Raw genomic sequence first — 23,507 nt, 5'->3', positions numbered from 1 at the left:
TACAAAGATCATCAGATGCTGGTTTCCAGGTGTAGGACAAACGTGGACTGCTCCAGCTTTTGTACTGTGGGCCTCTGTGGCTATCACCTGCGGCCTTGAATGCAGGAGGCACTGGGGAGTGTGGGCTCGAGGTACGCCTGCCTGATGGTGGATACCTGGAGTGTGGTGTGTGTGTGCGTGGGCGCACCTGAGCCTAGAGGCTGACACTACAAGGGCGGCGTCACAGAGCAGCAGAAAGGCTATGAGAAGAGACCATGAGAGAATGCCAGAGAAAGATTTGCGGGGGGCTGGACGGCCTGCTAGCCTCCCTGTCCGCTCTGACCTGGCTGCCTCACTACAAATAGTATAGAAAGAGCATTAGAAGCCTGCAAAAACCACTGAGGGCTCCAAGACTCTCCTTCAGCATCTGCCCGGATCCACAGAGAACCTGCCCACGCCTAGCTGGCGCCACCATGATGACCCAATACGACGAGGGAGAAAGAACCGTGTCTCGCACACACATACCTGGCATGTACTATGCGCAATCCTAGACTCAGCCCGTCAACGACCGAGGTCATTGCACCCCAAGGTCATCACTCATGTCTAAGAGAACCAAGAGAAGGCGGCCAGAATCGGGAGCAAGATCCATGGCGAAAGCACCAGAAGCAGCACTGCCCACGACCATAAGCAGGTGACATCGGCCCACGGTGTCCAGTGTTCATAGTAATTGCTACCATGGAAACCCTGGAATTCACGGCCAAGTCCAGATCTCAAACGTGCCTTGCAAAATGAAAACCCTGGCCACCTAGGCCCACATTCAACGTGGACATAACTAGTTCATGGCAAGTAACTGGGGGCCCTTCCAGCCAGGGTGCTGAGGCTCCCGAGTCTCCCAGGCTCCACCAAACCACATGACTCACTTTTGCTTCCTGATTATCTCTTCAAAGCATCTGTGCATGCAACGTGTGACTAAAGGGCGCTTAGCAGTGGCCAATGATGCCAGTGCAGCAGATTCCAATGAGAGAACTCAGGGTGCGGAAGCAGCACACAGGAGAGCGCAAAGGCCTGAAGTGTGGAGTGTGGGCAGACCCCGGGGTGGTGGGTGCCAGGGAGCGGGGGTGGGAAGACCTAAGACCAGAAAGGCAGATTTACACAACTCAGACACCAAACCCTACAGAGATGGCACATGCCTGACACCGGGCAAAACCAAGCCAGAAACCCCAACGCGTAGACACACAGACCAGCTCTGAAGTAGTCCGTTTTCCGCTTGTGAGCGCTTGAGCACCTCCATGCACCACACTCTAGACTCAGAGCTGACTGAAGACAGGCTCTGACCCCCCCAGTCCCGGGCCTACAGCAAAGAGCAGAGTTCTCGCACAAAGTCCAATGTCCCGAGTGTTGAACACATACACGCTTCTCCCACCATGTTTTCACTCTCCTACGTGCTCTCCAAGCGACAGAAAGTGTTACATGCGCGCAAAACGCCACATCCTCACTCCACAGACTTTATAAAAGCCTGGGGGGACGGGCTCCCCAGCACTCAGCTCTGGTGTGTCCGCACGCTGTCAGCAACGAGAACGTGCCAGACATTTAGCGGGGTGGGAAGAGGATTTGGGGGGGCGGGGAGTGCGCACATTACCTTTATCACCACCCTTGTTCCTCTCCGTGGGCAACGGCTCCCAGCGATTTCAATCTGGCAGGAAAGGCCCGAGACGGAATCAACACCGAGGCTGCGCGTCTGAGTTTCCCGAGCGCTGCGCGGCGGGTTATTTTGCTAACGGGGAGACGGGCCGGGACCCTACAAGTAAATGAAAGGCCGAGTTCTACTTTCAGCGCGCGGCGCCCCCACGAGGCGCCCCCACCGACTCGGCCGGGGTGCCAGCGCGTCGGGGCGCACGTCCTTCCGAGCAGGTAAACGCCGGCGCCCACCCCGGCCCCACTCCCGCGGGGCGCCCTCTCCCGCGGCCAGGCCCGCGCCGCCCGGCCTCCGCAGGCCGCCGCCGCCGGGTTTGGGGGAGTCAAAAGGCACAGCGGGTTTCGGCTGGGGGTGGGGGTGGCATGCCCCGCCCCCCCCGCCTGCTCCAGGGCCCCTGGGCCACCCCCGGGTTCTACTTGGGGGAGGGGCCGCGGGGGAAAGAGCGGGGTCCCGCGCGGCCACCGGAGCCCCCCGCGGGCGCCCGGGCCCACTGGACGCCGGGGTCTCGGGGCCGGCCCGCAGCGGGGGGCGGGGTGGCCGCGCCCCCCGGGGGCCCGCGAGTCCCCGCCCCCCGCGGCCCCCGCCCCCCAGAGCCGCGCCGCCCCCCGCCGTTGCCCCTCACCGCCCCCCTCACCTCCCCTCACCTCCCCTCACCGCCCCCCTCACCGCCGCCGCCGCCGCGTCCCTCCCGCCCCGGAAGTGACGTGTCCGCCCGCGCGGCGCGCCCTCCGCGAGCACTTCCGGGTCGGCGGCGCCGGGGCCGGAAGCGGCTGGCGCGGGCCGGTGAGTGGGCGCTCGCGGGGGCGCTCGCGGGGGCGCGGGCCGGGGGCGCGGGCGCGCCCGAGGGGACCCGGGGAGGCGCGCGGGGCGGGGCGGGGCGGGGCGGGCCGGGCCCCGAGCGCGCGCTGGGACCTGGGCCGGGGGCGCCGCCGGGCCGTCTCCGGGCGGCTGTGACCGGGGTCGCGGCCGCTCTCGGGGGGAGGTGAACGGAGAAGGGGGGCGGCCTCCGTGCGGAGGGGGCGCCCCCTCTCCGGCCCGGGACGCCGGGCCCCGCTTCCGGAGGCGGGGGGCGGGACCCCGATGGGGCGGCGGATGGCGGGGCGCCCGCCAGCGACTCCGCGCCGCCTCCTCGGCGCCTCGAACCCTCGGCCGCTTGCTCCGCCGTGGGTGGGGGGTCCCCGTGGGCGGCGTCGGGGTGCCCCGGGCTGCCCCGAGCGCTCAGGCTCCCGCCCTCGAGGGGGGGCCGCTCTGCGCCCCGGAGCGGGCAGGTCCTCCGCCGGCGGGGGCGCGAGGTGCGCGGGCCTGGCGGCCCAGCGTGGGCGCCTGTCACCGGGCCGCAGTCCGGCCGCGGGTGGCCCCGGAGGGGTCCTCGTCCTCCCTCGACGCGGGGTGATCGCTCTGGCCGCGCTTCTCAGACTTTGTGGTTTAGGATCCCCGGACGCTTTTAAAACTTAATCGAGAACATCAACATCAAGGAGTTTTTTCTGTGGGGTGTAGCAGCGTTCGCCGTCTTGGGGAGGACGGCTGTCAAGATTGTTGGTTTCTGTGTGGAGTCGAATCACCAGATGGTCGTGTAAGTGCCCGGGCTGCTGACTGGGCCTTATCTTGCCTTTTTATTCATTTGTTTTGCTCTTCGTTGACACTTGTGGTTGGTTTGCTTTGCTACCAACTACGTGTTGAAGGTGTCAGTTCTGCTCTTAGCTTATTTTACAGACTGAACTAGAAGTTGGGTGTTCTTACCAACAACATCTTTTGATGTTGAAGAAACTAGCAAAGGGGACTGTCTGACGCGGCGCTCCTGTGCAGGAGGGGGTCTGCCCCAGCATCAGTGACTGCCTAGCGAGGCCGTTTTCTTTCTAATGTTAGAAAAGGCCACTCTATCCCTGCATCTTGTCTCTCGGGTGTATCTGAGGGCTTGAAACGCTCACGGTTTGGGCTCCGTGGCCATGCTGATCGCCAGCTGGTCTTCGGTACTGATGTCACCGCAGGTAGTCATGGTGTGGGTTGCAGTGAGATTGTTACACTAAATGTTTTAGCCTTCATTGACCCTGCCTCGTAGAATTTGTCAGAGGATACAGGTTCACACCATTTCGGAACTTTGAGAGCCCTGAGCATCCTCATCTCGCCCAGCCCCTCATGTGACCGGCAAGGGAACCAGCCTGGAGGGGTGCCTCTGGCCAGGGCCCTGGGGCCGCAGAGTGGGCAGGGCTGGTGCACCTGCCAGCTCAGGGCTGCCCCAGTGGGGCTTTTTCTTTCATTCCCTCCCGTCAGCACCTCCTAATCATTTTCACATTTGTTTCTGGAACATGGCACTCACCCCATTATGAATCTTTGTGGGTCACACTTTATTTCTGACTCTTAGGATGACCTCCATGCTCAACTTTTAATCCTGAAGACTTCAAAATACACCTGGATCCACCACGTGTTTTGAAAACTGCTGACAAGCAGTCGGTTACTCACTGTGCCCCATCACCAGGGGGCTTTGGCATTCTCCACTTCAGACCAGACTGCACCCCGTGTTTCCATGAAGCCGCAATGGGGCCTGTTCCCCCTAGTGCTGAGTGTTGTGGTGCCAGCTGCTCATGTTCTGGAAGATGTAGCCTTCCACCAAGAGGACGTTCCGGGAGCCGGTCACAGTCCTTACAATGCATCGGACCCCCCAAGCTTCGAGCTCTCGGCGGGGCCCCACTCAAGTGACGTCGTCATAGCCAGGGAAGGAGCGAGCGTTGGCATCGAGTGTCTTCTCACGACTGACCACGAGGAAGATGTCCACTGGTACAACTCAAAAGGACAGCCACTGGACGGCAAAGGTAATGCCCGGGGTGTCGTTAGTCGAGGCCTCTCCTTTCCACTACTCTCCCCTTTTGGTTTCACAGCATAGTAGGAGAGGAATCTGGAAGATGAGTTGCCAGGGTGAACAGTTACAGTGTTAGAAAGACCCAGTGTGTTATGCCTACCTGAAAGAGCAAGATACCATTAATTACTTGCCGGGAGAACAAAAATCAGAATAGTTATCAGCGTGAAAGGTGTCCACGTGATGGCCCAGAGCCGTTTCCTCCTCTGGGGGCTGCTTTCCCTCTCATGGCAGCCCAGGCCCACACTGTGGAGCGAGTAGTCGAGTAGGGGGTCGTGGCTGAATGCACAAGTTGGATTTGGGCTAGACTTAAAGTCAACTTGTCATAAATTTAAAAGTTTTTCTCAGAAATGAATTACTCGGAATGTTAGAGGAGATTCAGGATTTTGAAAAAATGATTATAGAGCTATGCATGAACGTTCGTTATCTCGGGCCTCCCTGGTGACACTAGGGGTTAAGTCTCCGCACTATCAAGCTGTCTGGAGCACAAGTTCAATACCTGGCCAGGGAGCTACCCACCTGGCGTGGCAGACCTCTCCTGTCTCCCCACTGCTCCCCTCAGCAGTTTATTTCAGTAAATCTGCCTGTTCTGCTCCCCACTCTGTCTCTGGTGAATCCTCTCACCCCCAGCACCCCTGGCCTGTATCCCCATTCTTATATGCATAAGTAAATAAAGAGAAATCTTTTCAAACAAAAAAAGAAAGCTCAAGTATCTCTGAGGACTAGAAGGGCACCAAGAGCGCCTCCAGCTCTCCCAGCACATATTTTCTTTGTTCTTTACCTTAGTTTGCTTGACAACGGGAAGTTTCTGCTGTATTTCTTGTTTCTGAGTAGTAGAAATTACACAGGATAATAATAATAATGTGCCCAAAGTCTGTCTGTTGACAAGTTTTGTTTGATTTTGCTACTTGTGTGCCTGTGGGCACGTTGGCGTGCTGTTTCCTTGGTGGGCGTCTCACAGCACTCCTTGAAAGCTACTGGGCGTGAAGGGCCTTCCGGTGAAGTTAACACCTGAAGGGTGTCACAGACTGAACTAGAAGGTAACACCTGAAGGGTATCAATGCACCTCAAGAAAACCGCCATGTGAAATCAGCAGGTAAAGACTGACTCCTGGGGTCCTCACACACAGCTGCGCACCCCGAGAAGACCCCCTTACCTTCTTTGATAGAAAATCGTCTCCTAGCCTCTTGGAATACAGGGATGCTCCGTCAGTTGTGGAGGAGCAGACACCAGGGAAGGGGACAGACGTGTCTCCTACAAAGTGAGCAGCTGGCCCCCGGGTCGAGGAGCGTGATTGCTGGCGGGAGGGTTTGCAGGCAGCTTCTGGGGAGGCTGCTGTGGGGTCAGACTCCCGTGAGCGGGATGCAGGCTTCCGCTCGGGGCTCTGAGGCCCTGAGCAGACGCGTGAGGTTCGGCTTGACGCTGCCGCAGATAGTGTGAGCGGAGAGCGCGAGACCAGCTGGAGGAGCGGCAGCTCCATGTTCTCATTCCGCTTTGACTCAGAGCCATGACTTGCATCATGGACGCTTTCAGACGCGGCTCTATAAAATTGTGTTAAATTTTATGAACCGCAAGTGAGAGGAGTTTAAAGAGCACGTCAGTCTAGGGCAAGGCTCATAAATCTTGCACTGTTATCAGCAAGAGCGTTGGACTGTGGTCGTGGCACCGTCAGGATGGACGGAGTCCGCAGTCCACCGAGCCCTGTGCCCACATCTCCGGGTCCAGAGCCGGCAGGATCGTCACTGTTTCAGGGCTGTGCATCCCCCTCTTGCATCGGGCCGTATCTCTGAGTGTAGCCTTAGAAGTCAGACGCTGCCTGAGCGGCACCCCTGCAGAGTGCCTGCTAACTCATGTGCCCCTAGATGACCCGGAGCTCCAGGGTCTCAGAGGTCAAAGGAACGTGAGGGGCAAGCAGTTGGGTGGCGATAACCAAGCAACTGCCCAGCCTCCCCGGCCACCACCTCTGGCCACCAGGGCTCACGCCCACACCCCCGTTAGCCCATCCATCCCTCCAGAATGGCCCTAGCACCCTGGTGAGGACCAAAGGTGCCTGAGGGTGGGCAGCAAGGGGGGCTCTCTGCCCTGGCCTTTCATAGCTTGGTGCCCGTGTGTCTGTGCCCTGGGAGAGGAGGCGAATTTGGGGTCAAGGAGCAGTGAGAGGCGGCTGTGGGGACGGAAGGTCCTTCATGCCCAGCCTGTGTCGCTCAGCTCTCGACAGAAAGCTCCTGGCGACCTGGCCATGCAGCGGGGCTGAGAAGGTGAGGGTCCGGTGCGCCCTGGCAAGCGGAGCACTGCGGGCAGCAGGCACAGCTGCCAAGTCTTCACGCTGAACCTGTTTCTGTTGGCTCACCAGGTGGAAAGTGGTTGATTTCTGGTAACTTCCTGAATATCACCCGTGTAGCCTTCGATGACCGTGGGCTCTACACCTGCGTCACCAGCTCTCCAGCCCGCGCCGCCTACTCCGTCACCCTGCGCGTCATCTTCACCTCGGGGGACTTGAGCGTCTACTACATGGTCGTGTGCCTGGTCGCCTTCACTATCACGCTCATCCTGAACGTGACCCGGCTGTGCCTGATGAGCAGCCACCTGCGCAAGACCGAGAAAGCCATCAACGAGTTCTTCCGGACTGAGGGTGCGGAGAAGCTGCAGAAGGCCTTCGAGATCGCCAAGCGCATCCCCATCATCACCTCGGCCAAGACCCTGGAGCTCGCCAAGGTCACGCAGTTCAAGACCATGGAGTTCGCACGCTATATCGAGGAGCTGGCCAGGAGCATCCCACTCCCACCCCTGATCCTGAACTGCCGGGCCTTCGTGGAGGAGATGTTTGAGGCGGTGCGCGTGGACGACCCCGACGGCAGGGGTGAGCGGGTGAAGGAGAGGCCAGCCCTGAACGCCCAGAGTGGCATCTACGTCATCAGCCCCGAGGTGGGGCGGAGCAGCTTCCCGGGCGGGGACTCGGATGACGGCTCTCTGCAGGAGCAGGGCCAGGAGATCGCCGTGCAGGCGTCCGTCCACCTCCAGTCCGAGACCAAGAGCCTCGGGACAGACTCCCAGGACAGCGGCCCATGCGGCCCGCCCGACAACCCGGGCCCTGCCGACTCGAGCTCCTGCAAAGACCGGGCCTGGGAGCACTGCCCGCTGTGAGCACCACCCGCTGTCGCCACGGGAACCTTCCACCGAGGACAGGGTCCTCGGTCCCCAGAAGCGTAACAGAATGTGAATTATTGCCAAAGACCTTTGTGAAAACAGTGTTTTTCCTGCTGGTTTCTCGGTCTTCCTGGCACTTGTTGAGCAACACTCACTGAGGCTGAGAGGAACCCAGGCGATGGGCATGGTGGGAGGCACTGCCCTGGTCGTGGGCTCCTGGCCTGGGCGGTTTCACTTTCCCTGGCCTGGAAGTCTGTACCCGCCCCCCAGGACGGCGGGGAGAACGTGACCGGCATAGGGTCATCTCTGGCCCTCAGATCTTCAGCCCGCCTCTGGGTAAACCCTCCTAGGCCCTGGGCCCTTTCTCTTGCAAGGACAGGCCAAGGCTGTGTTCTGTGACCTCCACTACCACCAGTGCCAAGGGCAGGGTGTCTGCGCGTCCTCCCCTGAGCACACATGTGGGTGCTGGGCGGGTCCACCTCGGGCCCGAGTCTGCAAGTCTGCGCTGTCCATGCACCAGGAGGCAGCTGCGTGGTCTTCACCACGTCCCCGGGGTGCGCTGGCCCTCAGGGCGATGGCTTGTGTCCGCTGGCCCCTGAGCCAGCAGCATCTTCCCACCGACTCCAGGCTTGAGCGCCTGCTTCAGCCACAAGTGCTTGTAAGCCGTGGACATAGGGCTACCCAGCTCTCCCTTTCCCGAGCACGGGCCTCTGCAGGAGGGTGGCATTGGGCGCCCCATCCTGGGGAACCTGGGCCAGATTCCTCCGTAAGCCTCGGGCACACTCTGCCCTCCATGGGCTCCACTATGGTGCTAAAGGCTGCGTGCCCTCTGTCTCGTCGCTGGCTTGTCTTTGTGCTTGAGGTGATGATTCTTGTTCCTTCAGGGATGGAACCCTGAGCCAGGGCTGCCACTGCGGCCGTTCTCGGGAGCACCAACCAGAAGCGGGACCGGGTGGTGGCGGGTGGTAGGCGCACGCACGTGGGGATGAGGCCTGAGGCTGGCGCAAGGCAGACACCAGGTCTGCCGTGGCCTGGAAGGAGCTGCCACGTGGCCTGGTGACAGCCTCGGTGTTCTCGGCGGCAGAAGGCTCAGCTTGCACGCTTGGAAGACAGCGGCAGTGGAGCTTTGTACTGTGTGCCTTCGTTTTGGCTGCAAGGGTGACTCAGAGCAGAGGTTCCTGAGGGAAATGTCCAGAGCTTTATGTTAAGGTCTCAGATGCAGGACGCCGGGCAGCTCCCTGTGTGACCAGAGAGCTCTTGCCTCCCACGTCCCACTCAGCCGAGACCCCTCTGCTCTGGGTCAGCCCGCAGCCCTCGGAGGTGGCATTCAGGATAAAGGTGGAAACGCAGTCTCTTCTGTCTGCCATCCTGTTGCCATGGAAACGCCCAGAGCCGGACAGAGCGGCCAGTCTTCTGGCCCAGGCTTGCCTAGCCTTGTGCGCCCTCGTGTCTTCAAGGAAACTGTCCCAGACCCCCAGCTCTCGTGCACCCTCGCAATTGTAGGACACCCCCCCCTTCTTCTTTTGGAAAATAGAAATTGCTCAACCCCCCGTCTGCAGGCTGTTCTCTGGGCACGCCTGTCTCCGGGGAGCACCTTCCGCCTGGGGCTGAGATGTGGCTCCCGCATGAAAGGCCGTGGGTTGACCGCACGTGTTCCCTCGGGACAGTCGTGTTTGGGACCCTGAGGTGGACAAAATCAGTGCTCCGAGTCAGGGGACAGTGCTTTGGGGAAAGACAGGAACTGCTGAAATCCCCGCATTTGTGCAATCCCGTCGCGCGGCCACGGGCCGGCCGGCCTGGCTTCATCAGAAACCGCGGGCGAGCCGATGCGGTGGTCAGAGTACCTGGCTTCCTTGGAAGGTCCCTGCTCGTGGACAAGGGCTTAATCAGGATTTCGTCAGAGTCGGTGTCGTTGGTTTTACTCTGTCAAGTGAGTTCTCCGGAGGAAGAAGGCCACGCCCGCTGGCGTTGTCTGTGACGTGCAGCTGGTAGTCTCCTGCCTTCCTGTAAAAACCTTCGACCTTTCGGACTTAGCTGCAGTCTCAAGTCCCGGGCGGTGCCTGGCAGGTGCCCCCTGCCACCGGGCTTATCATCAGCGGAGACGCCTTACTCAGCCACATGTGCCAGCGCCGCCCTGCCGTCGCGTGTGCCCTCACGCGGGCGGCAACGTGAGCTCGAGTGGCGGCCTTGTGGAAATAAATTTACCAAAAATAAGCACTTCAGCACCTTGATAGCTTTCTGACCAGCTGTCTCCAGACAGGCAGGTGTCTTTTGAGCTGAATTTTCGGGAGGGTTGGCCTGCCCCCAAAGCTGCCTCGGTTGAGGTGACGTAACTCTTGAGTCGGGCCACGAGGGTGGTTTGTCACCAGCAAGCTTGATACAAACCTCTGGGAGTTGCTGACCGGGGGCCTCGGGAGGGGCTCCTGGCTTCTCCCCCTTGCTCTGTTCAGTAAAGGTCTGTCCCTTGGGCCTCAGGGGGCCCCAGGGTGCTCTCCACACCCGTGTGCGCCTCTTGCCCACCCCCTACCCCCGGTCAGGCTTTAGGCTTTGTCCCCGCAGCACCCAGCACAGCCCCTGCTTTCCAGAGCCGGCCAGCCTGGTGCTAGCCTCCTCCACACACCAGCAGCTGGACACAGCGTCATCTTTCCTGGGCCACCAGCGAGGGAGCCAGTCTGTCCCCTCCGAGGCCGGGATGCAGACAGCGCCCAGCCCGCACGGCTCCTAGCTCCTCAGCGGGCGCTTCCAGTGTGATGGTGCTCTTTAGAAGAAATTGTACTTGAATGTCAATTGAGTTCATTGATGTATGTCATCGCGGGAATGCCTGTGTGGGTGTATGTTCATCTTCACGGTGACCGGATTTGATGTCCTGATTTCAGTGGGAGTAAAGGCACTGTGTCCCACCCCGGCTGGCCATCTTGAGTTTATAAACACTTCCTGAGCGTCGGTGTGTGCTTGGTGTCGTGGAGCCTGCTGGGCGGCTGCGCTCCCCCCCTTCGGACCGTCGCGCCCTCCTGACTCGGCTCCAGGCAGAGGCCAGAGCACGAGCAGGGCCTGGAGTGAGAGTGTTGAGCGCAGGCTTTGGAAGAACGTATGTCACGCTCGGGCTGAGACTTGGCGGGTGGGAGGAGCGTGTCTGGCAGAAGTCCCCATGGGGGGCAGGGGTGTTGGGGGTGAGAGGAAAGCGCAGGCTCTCAGCTGACAGGCGCTCTGACCTCACCTGCCTGCCGCAGGCTCTGGCAGGTTGCTGGGCTCTGCCGCCCCACACCCCGGATGCTGGGAGTTCAGCACGTGGGATATGCACAGCCGCCTGATGAGGCCGGCGCGAGGGTTACAGCGCGTCAGCAGCGGCCGGCACGTGCTGGGCAGCAGGGCTGGTGCCCATGAGCCCAGTGCTGAGCAACCTGCCCAACTGACCCCCCGCCGCTGCAGACTTTGTCCCAGTGACTGCTTTTGGCTGCAAGCCACAGAGCCCGAGGGCGGGGGCTCAACTAAGCAAGGGGCCTGTGCTCCAAAACAGGAAGGCTGGGGAGGGCAGGTTGGCTGGCAGGCGCACGGCTCCTCAAGGACTCGGGATCCCTTAGGCCCCTCCGCCTTCCCTGTGGCTTCCGTCCTCCGGGTGGCACAGTCCTCAGGAGGACCTGTGTGCGAGGGGTGGGGCGGGGAGTGAGCCGGCCGGGTCACCCTGTGGGGTGCTCGCTTCCATTCTGCTGGGGACCTCAGAGTTCTGTCTCCCCCTCATCCCCCTGGTACGCAGCTCCCACCGCAGGCCAAGGAGCTGGTTACGTGCCCCAACTCCCACCTGTGGGTGTGGAGCGCCCACTGCTCCCGGAGCCCCAGCTCAGCGCACCCTGCAGCCAGCAGGCCCCGGGGTCTCGTGCACATAGCATGGGGCAGAGCAGCAGGCACAAGGGCAGAGGGTTGGCACACCTGCTGCCCAGGGCAGCACCACCTTTGCACAGCTGCAGAGGTACCCAGGACCTAGGAGGTGCCGGGTGGAGAGGCACATGCAGCGGAGTCTGCCTCAGCAGCCAGGGGCGCTCCTGAAGCCCCACGCACTACGAGTGCAGCCGGCAGAAGTGGACGCGGGCTGGACCCCACCCCAGAAGGCATTGTTATTAAGAAAGTGGGCGCATGTCTCTGCACGCTTGAGGAACTTCAGCTAGATGGAAAGTTCTTAGACATCTTAAAACTCGCACGAGCACCCTCCCCTGTTCTCGCCACGCCTGGCTCTGCGCCACAGATGTCAGGCGTTCCAGGACCCCTCCCAGGCTGCTGGTGGCTTTTCCAACAGCACAGGGGGAGCCAATGCCGGGGACGGGCCGTGAGTCTTCATGGCGCAGGTCCGTGGTGGGGAGCCAAGCACTCTGGACATCTGGCCCGCGCGGCCCGGTGGACAGAGGCTGTTCACCAGCCCCCTGCCCTGTGAGCGTCCAGGCAGGAACTGAGCTCCAGGGCTGTGGCTGCAGCCAGAGGGTTGTATGGTGTTGGTAAAGTCGGGGTGGCAAGATGTTTAGGATGCCTCAGCCGCTTGTTGCAGAGGAATGGGCAATGGGCAGGAGCGCCCTCTAGGCGTAAAAGAAAGCTGCACGGCGTGGTGCTCCCGGAGGAGCGCTGTCTGCAGGAAGCCTGGACATTTCCACCACCTCAGAGCTGCCCCCTCTGCCCTGTCCACCCTCAGCAGGCAGTGCCGGCCTCTCACTCGGCCTCACTTAGAGTGACTGGGACTTTGGGAGATTCCAAGACCCCAAATCTCAGGGAAATTCCACTGGCATCTGGGGGGGGGGGTGCTGCACCAGGGTGCAGGTGTTTGTCAAGCTCCGGTCACGTCACCCTCTGCCCAAAGTCCCTCCTGTCGGCAGAAGCCTTCGCGGCCTGGGGTTTGGGGGTCTGGGACTGTGGTAGGTCGGGTTCAGCTTGTTCGGCCCAGGCTGCTGGGGACAAAGGGCCATGCCCGGTGACTCTGGTGTCACTGGCGGGGCCCAGTTCGAGGCCTGCCACCCCTCAGTCTCCTGCTACCTCTCCCTGTTCCAGCCAAACTGGCCACCCTATTCCTAAACCCACAGCACCTCTCCCTGCACAGCCTGGGTCCTGCCTCTTGGGTGTCAGCACCCCCCACTGGGAAGTGGCGCCCCACCTGCCCCTGTTTTCCCAGTTCCCCAAGCATCCTGCATACATGTATACTTCCCTCGCAGAGAGGGACTTGGTTTTGCCCACAGTGCCTGGCGCCCCGGCCAGCGTGCGGTAGGTCTCGGTAAGTGTCCGTGGCAGGGAGGGAAGCCCTGAAAGTTGGACGGGGTGTGCGCAGTTCTGCAGGTGTCCTGGAGAGGCCGCTTTGGTGCCTCCGTGGACAGTGGGCTCCAGCCCAGGTAAGGGGCCAGCAGAGGTGGGAGGCGGGTGCAGCTGGGGCTGGAGGCTGTTTATTACCCGCTCCTAACTAAGCCTTGTGCAACTGCAGGCCCCGCCGTGCCCAGCGGCATCTGTGTCCAGCCAGCTTCGGAAAGGATCTCATTGAAGGGTTACAGCACTGTCACCTGCCCGACCAGGGGTCAAGGGACCCCAGCACCCGGGGAGAGGGGGGGACATGGACTGGGCCTGGCCTGGTGCTCAGCCCAGGGGCATGGGGTTCCCAGTGCAGAAACCCACTCCCCAAGAACCCCAGAGGGGAGTGAAGAGGAGCCCCCCGGGCTGGAGCCTCCCGGGCTGGAGCCCTCCTCATCAGGGCCGTGCTGGCCTCTGTCCTCGTGCCTCATGAGGCCGCCACACCTCCTGCCCAACAGACTGCAGCTGAGGGCCCTTCGTGGAAGCCCTACGCCTGGGGGTTCAAGAGAAAGTTTCTTGTGCCAGCTCCAGCTGTGTGACTCCCCTGGCTGAGGGTTCGACTGCGGGCAGGGACCCGCTGGGCCGATATGACGAAGCTCTTCTGGAGCTCCTGCCGGCCCCCAGACGCCAGGCTGCGGGTGACTCCTGGGCCTCCCAGGAGCTGCCAGATGCCAGGCCGTGGGTCATTCAGCTTCCCACGGTGCTGGGGCAGCTGTGACTGGTCAGCGACCCACAGGCCTGAGTGCTGCGGTGTGCATGCGGCTTGAGAGTCACATGAGCAACGAGAACAGCTACAAAGTCCAGGCCCCGAGCTCTGGCCCCTCAGCGCCCTGTGTAGTGAATCCATTTAATCCCCCAGCAAATCTGCAAGGTCCCAGCTGCGCTCATCCAGTCTGTGCTGAGGGAGCCAGGCGCAGGGAGGTGAAGTGACTTGGCCCTCTCTCTGAAAGCAGAATGTCCCTATCCAGTGTGACTTGGCAGGTCATTTTTGGGGACTGGGAATGCTATTAATTTATATCAAAAATGCATACAAAATAAAAAAAAATTATACCAAAAAAAATTTGAGTGTTCCCAAACCCCCCAAATAACCTACCAAATCACCCCAAATAGGAACACCTGTTTTCCGCTAGTGGGGAGACCTGTGCTTCTCAAGCCATGAAAATGCCACATATTTAAAGACCCACACACACACACACACACACACACACACACACACGCGCGCGCGCGAGTGCTGGAGAGTGTGGAGCAAGAGGAGCCCTTTACCCTGTGGGTGGGATGTGAGTGGGGCGGCTGTCAGGGAAAGTGATGTGGATTGACCCTAAAACACTAAAAATGGTGATTCTGTGTGGCCCAGCCATCCTGCCCTTGGGCATCCAGCCAAATAACAAGAAAGCGTGACTACGAGAACCCGCGTGCCCAGCCGCAGCCACAGCAGCAGCATTTACAATGGCCGGGAGCAGCCCGGAAGCCACTGACAGGAGTAAATCAGGAGTATTTACTGCTCACACCACGGAGTATTACGCAGCCATGAGAAAGGAGGGCACGCCGGCATTCTCAACCAAGCAGCAGGAAGCCGGGAGTCGTGTGCAGCAAAGCAAGTCAGAACAACAAAAACAAATGCTGGACATGTTATAGCAGACAATTCGGTAACATAAAACTCTTTTTAAAAAAAAACGGCTGACGTCGACACTTGCCCTGAGGTCTCTGAGGTTAGCAGGGAGGGACAGGGGGACGCACGGGATGGGGGAGGGGAATTAAATATCAAAAAAAAGTTTAAAAAATTAAAATTAAAAACACCACAGCCTCTGCCGTGAGCCCAGCTCCCTGGAGCCCTCTGGGGCTCTGAAGCCAACAACCTCCAGGTGGCTCCCTAGCAGACTGGTGCACACGGTTGGTTTATTGCGTCTCTTACTCCTGTTCTGCCCCCAGCACTCCCTGCAGCGGAGGACGCCTCCCTCCTGGGCCTGCTGGGCTCAGCCACCCTCTGCCCGGTGTCCCAGCCAGCCCTCGAGGCGGGGGCCTCCCCGGCCAGAGCCCCTCACCCCGCCCAGAGCCCGGCAGGGCTGGCTCCCATCCCAGATCTGACCCCACAGGCGCAGAGAAGGGAGGACACAGGCAGGTTTTCAGAAGCCAGGAAATGTGGGGTCCAGGGCGCTGAGGAAAGTTGGCTCCGGCTGCTGGGCTCTGACTCCTCCTGGCCCCTGGCCGGGTGCTGGGCCCTGCTGGGTGGCAGAGCCGGCCTCTGTGCCGGGCGCGCCAGGCCCCAGCCGTTCCCAGTGCAGCCTGATGGGTGAGGAGTCCTCCATCACCTTAGTCTCCCAGGGCCAGAGCGATCCTAAAGGTCGTCTCTTTCAAACCTTCATCGCATCCCCACAAATTAAAAAGCGCATCCGCAGAGCCGTGCATGCTGAGTGCTGCTGGCAGGCGCCCAGCGCTCGCAGGCCAGAGGCCCCCCACCCGGTGCAGGCACAGAGCAGGTGCCGGCAGCTCCCGCCAAGCCCGACTCGTGTACACGCAGGAGGTGCCGGGGACTGCTTGACGCTGTGCTGGTGGGGCCGCGAGTGGACGCTGGCTGTGGATGGTGGCTAGCAGCAGCTGAGCCAGGGGGGCCATCAGGCACACCCCTCCAATGCGGGGGGGCTACTAACAGGAACACGGGGAGGGAGGGTTGGGGAGTGCGCGGCGCTCTCTATTCCTTGCGCTGTTTTTCTGTAAATCTCAAAAGGCTGCAGAAAGAAAGTCAAGTCACGCTAATAAACTGGAAAGAAAAAATGCCAACCACTTTGATTTAAATCTGCGTCAGACTCTTAAAAGCAGAGCGCGCTCTGCCTCAGTTTACTCAGCTGCAGCGAGGCTGTTCACTCCCCCCCGCTGGGGCCGTTGCACACAAGTTGGTGCATGAAGTGCACCCCCTGGCAACGGTGCCAGCTGGGACATGGTAGGGAGAGGAGGCTTGGGGTGCCATGGCTTGGGGTGTCGTGTAACTGTCCTCTGTGAACGCTCATGTGAAGATGGGGGCCGACGTGGCCGGGGCCGCTGTCTACCCACCTTTGCAGCACTGGCCCCACCGCCCCAAATGCCCAGCTCCTGTGCTCAGCGCAGTTCTTGAGCCAGGCCAGAAAGCCCTGATGTCTGCAGGGAGGGACACCGCTTCCCAGCTCCGTGGACGGCACCCAAGTGATCGATCCCCTGCACCCCTTGTCTGAAGGGTGTCCCCATCGCCACACAGAGCCAGGTCCACGGCAGCCAAGCTGTTTGTCAAGGAGAGATGCAGGAATCTCTCACTGAGACCAACCTCCGAGGGAGACTGTGCAGACCGGACAGGGAGTGAGCAAACCCAGAATAAAACCGCCCAGCATCTCAGAGAGGGAGGGAGGGAGGGAAGCCCGGTAATCTCTTGACCACCACCTTCCTCACCCCCTGAACCCCAAGTCACCCCAAGGGGAACCTGAAATTCGCACAGCTAAGCTATTCACCAAAAGCTGTAGCCTTGAGGGGCTGCATGAGGCCTTGGGCCTGCTTTGCCCCTGGAGTCTATGTGCTGGGAGTGCGCATCCTTAGAGAGGTGTGGGGTGTGGTGGGCTGGGCTCAGATGCCGGGGGTCCTCCCCACCCAGCAGGGGGAGGAGCACCCAAGGTAGCCGAGCCACCCTCCAGACGGGGCAGGCCCCATTCCGCTTCCGCTTGGAACCCTGTGGCTCCGGCCTTTAGCCCTCTGAGGGGCTGACCCTCTGGGAGGCCCAGGGGCTTCTGGAGCAGGCCCAGGAGACCCAGAGGTGGCAAACACTTGTTTTCAGTTCCTTGAGATGCCCCTGAATGCGGACACTGCGCGGCCAACTGCAGCTGGGAGGAGCGCGGTGCTGGCCCACAGTTCACTGGGCCCCTGTTGCCATGGCGCCCACAGGCAGCCCCGCTGGCATCCAGGGGAGTGATCAGCAGGAGTGAGCGCTTGTTTAAATGCAAATACCTTTGAGAGGAAGCAATTGAGGGAAAAGAAGTGATGGCCACCCCAGCAAGAAGCAGAAGGAGGGGGAGGCTGCCGGCCTCAGGTGGTCCCCGCAGCCCTGCTGGGCTCCTGCCAACGCCAGGACTCTTCCAGAAGCCATTCGCCAACGTCCCATCGCCCTAACCACATTCTTAGGGTGCAGCGTGGACTGAGGCTGCCAGAGCCAGGCCAGGCGGCTGGGAGGGCTGAGCTGGTTTGCACCAGAGTTTAAAGCAAAGGCAGTGAAGGCTGAGCACTGAGGCCTGGGCCGAGGCTTGGAGGGCCTGGGGGTGCGTCTGCCAGGCTGGCCCCGGGAGGATGCGCGCGCGGGAGGGCCGGCTGGAGGTCTTGCTCTTCCTGACGTGGACCTTCCTTGGCTGACCTTGTTTTTATGCAAAAGAAAGCCATCCATTTTTAATTTAAAATTTGTTATAGCTCAGGAATTTAGCCACAAAGGAGATACATTGTAATTACTTTGTCCTTTTCATTTGTTTGTTTGATAAGAATGAAAACCAAAAAGAAATTTAATAATAACAATCTACCACCTGCTTTTAAGGGACTTTGCAGCTAAAAGACTCTGTGTCTCTGATGGCAGGAAAGTGGGCAGAGCTGGAGGCTTAGCTCTTGGGGAAGAGCCCCCCTGACCTGCCCCATCACCCCTCCCTGTCCTGAGCCCTGCGCCTCCGCAGGCTGCGGTGTCCCCAGCGGTCAGGTTGGCCTGTATGGAATTAGCTCAGGACATCCTTTCCCCCTAACAAGGCCACTCGGGTGCAGTTCTGTGGATAACTGTGCCCTGCAGGGGCAGCAGGAAGGGCTGTGGGAGAGGGGCCGGAGCTCCTGCCTCCCTCCAGGCAGTCCCACCAGGGGGTGTCCGTGAGCCAGGGACTTGTCAGAAGAGCAAAAAATGGAGAGACCAGAGCTATCGTCCTGGCCCTGCCCAGCCCGCTTGGAACCGGCCTCGCTCTCTCACTCAGGCTCAGCCTCCGTTTCCCTACCCGAGAGCCGCGTCAGATATTGGGACCTTCCTCCCAGCCACTGGGCGCTCGGCCAGGGTTACAAACAGGCTGACGGGGCCACCCTGACTGCGTCCTGGTCTTATACACAGAGTGTTGTAAAAAAAAAATGCGTGAGCCAGTATTTAAACATTGGGCAACTGTGGGAGAAATGTCAGGTGCGGCTGGCCTGGGGTGGGGGTGGAGTCCACAAAGCCTGTATGGAATTAGCTTTAGGACAGCCTTTCCCCCTAACACTTGGAGATAGGTGAGTCCTATCATCCAGGGTGGAGCGACCTGCTGAACAGGATAGGCACTGACTGAGATCCTGGAAAAGCCATGCCCCAGGGCACAAGCTTACATGACCTTGCAACACGTAAAAACTAGCCTTCAGATGACTGAGCTGATCCACTAGCAAACTGTATTCCCTGAGAAAAATTCAGGAAAACACAAAATCCAGACTCTGAACACCACAGCATCCCAAATACCCATCACACCATCAAACGTTATTAAACATGTGAAGAAACTAGAAAAGGAGACCACAATCAAGGAAAATAAATAATTAATGGTAGTCATGAGAAAGATCTGGAGAGGACAGAGACGTTGTGTTGTAGAGCAACCCCGATACAAAACGGGGTGCCTGACTGTGGGTCCTCACCCGCGCGCTTAAAAGGACTTATCAATGCTCTACTGCAGGCACACGTGAAAGGTTAATAAAAGGTTTATTTACAAGGGAAGGGGAAATGAGGAAATATACAGCTCTGGGAGAAAAGCGGGAGACAAAGTTTTAAATGAGTCCTACCCGATCCGCCGATCTGGAACCCCAAAATGGCGCTCTGAGAGCTGGCCGCCAGCCAGGAGCGGTGAAGCCGGGAGGCGAGCGATCGCGAGCCAGAGAGAGCCCTAGGCCCACGTGTTTGGTTTTTTATATCCAACCTGGCTGCCCAACTCCACCCTCAGGTCCCAGCCACCCTCCCCTTGGTGGTGATGGGATTTGTCTTCCCCAATGTCCTGATGGTTTTAGTCTGGAGTGGGGGTGGAGTCCACAAAGCCTGTATGGGATTAACTCAGGACATCACTTCCCCCTAACAATTCTCCCCTTTCACTTTTTGCCACCATTTCCATGGTGATGAAGATCAAACATATGGATGCTGGGATAAAGTGAAAGGGGAGAATTGTTAGGGGAAGTGATGTCCTGAGTTAATCCCATACAGGCTTTGTGGACTCCACCCCCACTCCAGACTAAAACCATCAGGACATTGGGGAAGACAAATCCCATCACCACCAAGGGGAGGGTGGCTGGGACCTGAGGGTGGAGTTGGGCAGCCAGGTTGGATATAAAAAACCAAACACGTGGGCCTAGGGCTCTCTCTGGCTCGCGATCGCTCGCCTCCCGGCTTCACCGCTCCTGGCTGGCGGCCAGCTCTCAGAGCGCCATTTTGGGGTTCCAGATCGGCGGATCGGGTAGGACTCATTTAAAACTTTGTCTCCCGCTTTTCTCCCAGAGCTGTATATTTCCTCATTTCCCCTTCCCTTGTAAATAAACCTTTTATTAACCTTTCACGTGTGCCTGCAGTAGAGCATTGATAAGTCCTTTTAAGCGCGCGGGTGAGGACCCACAGTCAGGCACCCCGTTTTGTATCGGGGTTGCTCTACAACAGTTGTAATTAATAGATGGGGACTTTAAAATAGTTTGTTATTGATATGCTTTGAAGATTTCAAGGAAAAGATGGTGATAATGAATGAACCTGTGCAAGACAATCAGAGAAATGGACTATTAAAAAAATGGAAATTCTAGAACTAGGAAATGAAAAATGAAAGAACAAGCACATAGAAAGCCGGCACTGCAGGGGGAAGACCAGTGACCTTGACTTTATGACAGTAGAATCCACCCAGAGTAGCGCACAGAGAGGGTAAGACTCAAGATGAAGGGTGCCGTTTCTGTTGGGGAAATCTCAAGCCGTCTGTCTATCGGTGCGTATTTTATTACAGTTGCAGAAGTAGGGGAATAAGTAAAAGACATTTGAAGAAATAATGGGCAATTTTTTCTCTTCGGATTTGTTGAAAGATTTGTTGGAAAATATCATTCTACTTCAAAGAGCTCAGGGATCACCAAGCAGGACGCTTACAAGCACATCATGGTTAAGTTGCTTAAACCAAAGCTACAAGAGCATCTTAGACGTGACCATGGCCATGGAGTACACTCCGCACTGGACAAAAATGGTAAGACACCCACTTTTATTTATTGCTTTGAATAAATGATTTTTAATTAGCTGGGGGGGCATAATACTATGTTGAACGAGCAAGGGGGAAAGAGAACAACCCTGGCAACCTAGAATTCTACATCCAGGGAAATGACCTTCGTTTGAAAGCAAAATAAAGACACTTTTCAGAAGAATAAAGTTGAGCAAATTTGTCCTCAGCAGATCTGCTCTGCAAGAAATACTAAAGCTCTTCAGATGAGACACTGATCTAGTTGGATAAATAGAGCTGTATATAGAGATATGTAAATGGTTTCTTGTTTCTTAATTTTTTTTTAATTCTAAAGGGTGATTTAAAGCAACAATGTATTGTGGCGTTTATAACATGTGGAAGCAAAATGTATAATTTTTTGTAATATTTTATTTTATATAATTCTTACATCATTTTTCATTTTTGCACAATGTATGCCTTTTCATTTTGGTTATATTCCCCATACAATTCCCATCCCCCTTATTTTGACCCTAATCCTTCCTCTCCTCGCCCCTCCTGCCCATAGTGTGTCTCTGGTTTATAGTTGCTTGTTGATTTTGATTTTTACTTTGTATTAATTAGTCTTTTTCCTGGTCCCTTATTTAGGTTTTTTAAATTCCTGCTATGAGTGAGACCATCCGTAAAATGTATAATATTGACAGAAAGGATGGGTAGGTGGTAAGTGGGAATGTATTGTAATAACTTTTTCATATTAACATGAATTGATACGGTGTTAATTCCAGGTAGACCATGACAGATTAAGGATTCCTATGTGTTCCATAAATCAGTCACTAAATATAAATCTGAGAGGTCTAGCTAAAAAGCCAACACAAGAAATAAAATAGAATACTCAAAATAATCAGTTCACAAGGCTGTAGGAAAGGAGGTAAAAAGGAGGGGCAAATGCAAAGCAAATAGCAGGATGGCAGTCTTCAAGCAAACGTATCAATAATTACAAGACCTTCCATGAAACGCAAGTAACAGGAACACCCCAATTCTCAGACAGACAGGATAGACCCAATCACATGCTGTCACCAAGAAATGCTCGAGACCTAGAAGCGCAGATAAGGTTGAAAGTAAAGTAAGTCAAGGTGAAGACAGGTTGTGCAAGCAACAGGCCGAAGCAGACTGAGGAGCCACGGTTTCCTGGGCAGGACACTGAGAGCACTTACCATAGAATACGGATAAGTTTATCTTCCTCAAAATCAAACCTTCTGCTCATTAAAAGGCACCAAAAAGAGAATGAAGAGCTTAGGTAGGAGAAAATATCACAAGGCGCCCAAGAGACACAGCTTTTATCTGGACCACAGAAGAATCTAGAACTCGATGATTAACGTAACTCCTGTTTCTAAAAATGAGCAAAACCAGTGGACAGTTCTCAAAGACAGATAAACAAATGACCAGCAAACTGAAAGGCGCTTTGCGAGCCTACTCATGAGGAGACACGCACTAAAGCCACCAGACGCAACCGTAGACGCTTGGGACAGGGCCAGGGAGAAGCCGGGTAGGGGACTCTTGCAGAAGCAGCTGATTCATATGCAAAAGGCGCCTGGTGCTCCCTCCTGGGAGCGAGAGGACACAGCACTCAGGACACGCTCAGGGGACTCCGGGGCGTGCAGGAAGGAGAGCTTGTGGCAGCCGAGCTCGCGGTGACCAGAGCACCCCCAGGACGGCGTCTCAAAACCCATTCGTTACATTAAAGCCCCAAATTCATGGTGAAACAAAACGAGGCCGCCTGAACCCCAGGACTGCCAGGTCGCCAACTCACTGCTTTGAAAACTGGTGAAGACATGGAATGAATCAACCATGAAGTCTGTGTTTTCTGCTGCAAATGTGAAAAAACCGAGGTGATGTTTCTCTTTCTGGAAGCATTCTGGTCTATAAACAAAGAAGAACATCAGGGTTTTGCAGTCCCTAATGACTGGATGAACCTGGCCATGGGTGGCGAGCGCTGTCAAGGCCTCAGCAGGTCAAGCAGATGCTAAGAATCCCCTGGGGAGGAAGACAGGCCCCCAGAACAGGACTGCGCTGAGCCCAGGCGCCCCACTGAGTAGAAGGGCTGTAGGTGCAGCAGGGTAAGGAGGAGCTCGCCCGCGGGTGGCAAAGGGCTTCATCCAGGCCAAGCCCCTGCTGCCTGAGGCGGTACAGGGAGCACCCCTCCGAGGGGGCTCCACACTCCCCCTACTCCCGGGGAAGCTTCTTTTCCTTTATTCTCCACCAGGGTCCCATTTAAAGCCTCCTTTGGGCAAAAGAGGATTTTGCTGCTCAAGAAGCCATTAGATGGCACGCAGACCTCTCCTGCCACCCGCTGCTCCCCTCAGCAGTGTACTTCGTCAGTCTGCCTGTTCTGTTCCCTGCTCTGGCTCTGGTGAATTCTCTCACCCTCCCGCGCTTCTGACCGTACCCCAGTGCTTGTATAAATAAATAAATAAATAAATCTTTTTTAAAAAAAAAAAAAAGCCATTAGAAACAGTTTGACACTTGGAGTGAGTGTCAGAAGCCAGAGGCAGTGTTTTGTGTGGGAACTGCCCCCCCCCCCCCCCCCGCAGCCTCTTCTCTGCAGCTTTCAGGAGCATCTCAGTCCAGAGCGCCTGCCTCCCCAAGAGGCTCCTGAGTGGATCACTCTCCTGGGGCTCATGGGGGGCGGGGGCCTCCAGAATGTGTGTGCACAGATCTGCATAAAAAGCTTCACACACACCTCCACCCCCCGCCCTGCTCTCTGCTCCTGCTCTGCCCGCCACACGCTGAGGGCTTCTCATGTCTTGCTTTGTCTCTGCCTCCCCGGTGGCCTTGAACTGGCTGAAGGGGCAGCTGGGGTGGCAGAAAGGAGGGAGGAGCAGAAGGAAGGCCGGGAGGAGGGAGGGAGGGCGAGGGAGGAAGGCCAGCCATGGCGGGGGGGCTTCTGCCCAGACCTCTTGTGCGGCTTCCAGAAGAAGGGCCCAGGCACCCCAGTCCTCCAGACGTGATCCCCTGGTTCCGTCACCCCCATGTCCCATCAGCGCAGACAGCCCCCACCCCTGCACCCTCTGACCCCCACCCCATTGTCCCAAAGCCACGGGCTTGGCCTCAAGAAGCGCGGGGCTGGGCTCCACGGGCATAAGCCAAGCCGCCGGGCACGCTGGCCCGCTCTCTGCCCCTCTGTCTCTCCAGACCCTCAGCTGCCAGTTCAAGCCCCGGCTTCCCTCCTTCCCCAGGGAGCGACCTCTGCCTCTGGCAGCCCAGAGCCGGTTCCTGCCCAGCTCACCTCGCTGCCGCTCTCCTGAGTGTCTCTCTGTCTCTGAAGCGGAGTGTGGTCTCTGTCTCT

The 23,507-nt window shown here is 57.9% G+C and overlaps 1 protein-coding gene across 1 annotated transcript; it reads left to right on the top strand.

The window, feature by feature from the left end:
- Positions 1-4,155: 4,155 nt before the first annotated feature.
- Positions 4,156-7,673, top strand: MFAP3 (microfibril associated protein 3; the record flags this gene model as incomplete). The annotated part of the gene is made up of 2 exons (XM_084242495.1): positions 4,156-4,485; positions 6,883-7,673. Exons 1-2 carry the CDS (start codon positions 4,200-4,202, stop codon positions 7,671-7,673), a joined length of 1,077 nt encoding a protein of 358 aa, XP_084098621.1. The 5' UTR covers positions 4,156-4,199.
- Positions 7,674-23,507: the final 15,834 nt, after the last annotated feature.

This window comes from Talpa europaea, assembly GCF_964194135.1.
Source record: "Talpa europaea genome assembly, chromosome: 9".
Taxonomy (NCBI): Eukaryota; Metazoa; Chordata; class Mammalia; order Eulipotyphla; family Talpidae; genus Talpa; species Talpa europaea.
Note: the sequence above shows the minus strand (reverse complement) of the source record. Positions and strands in the feature narration are given on the sequence as shown.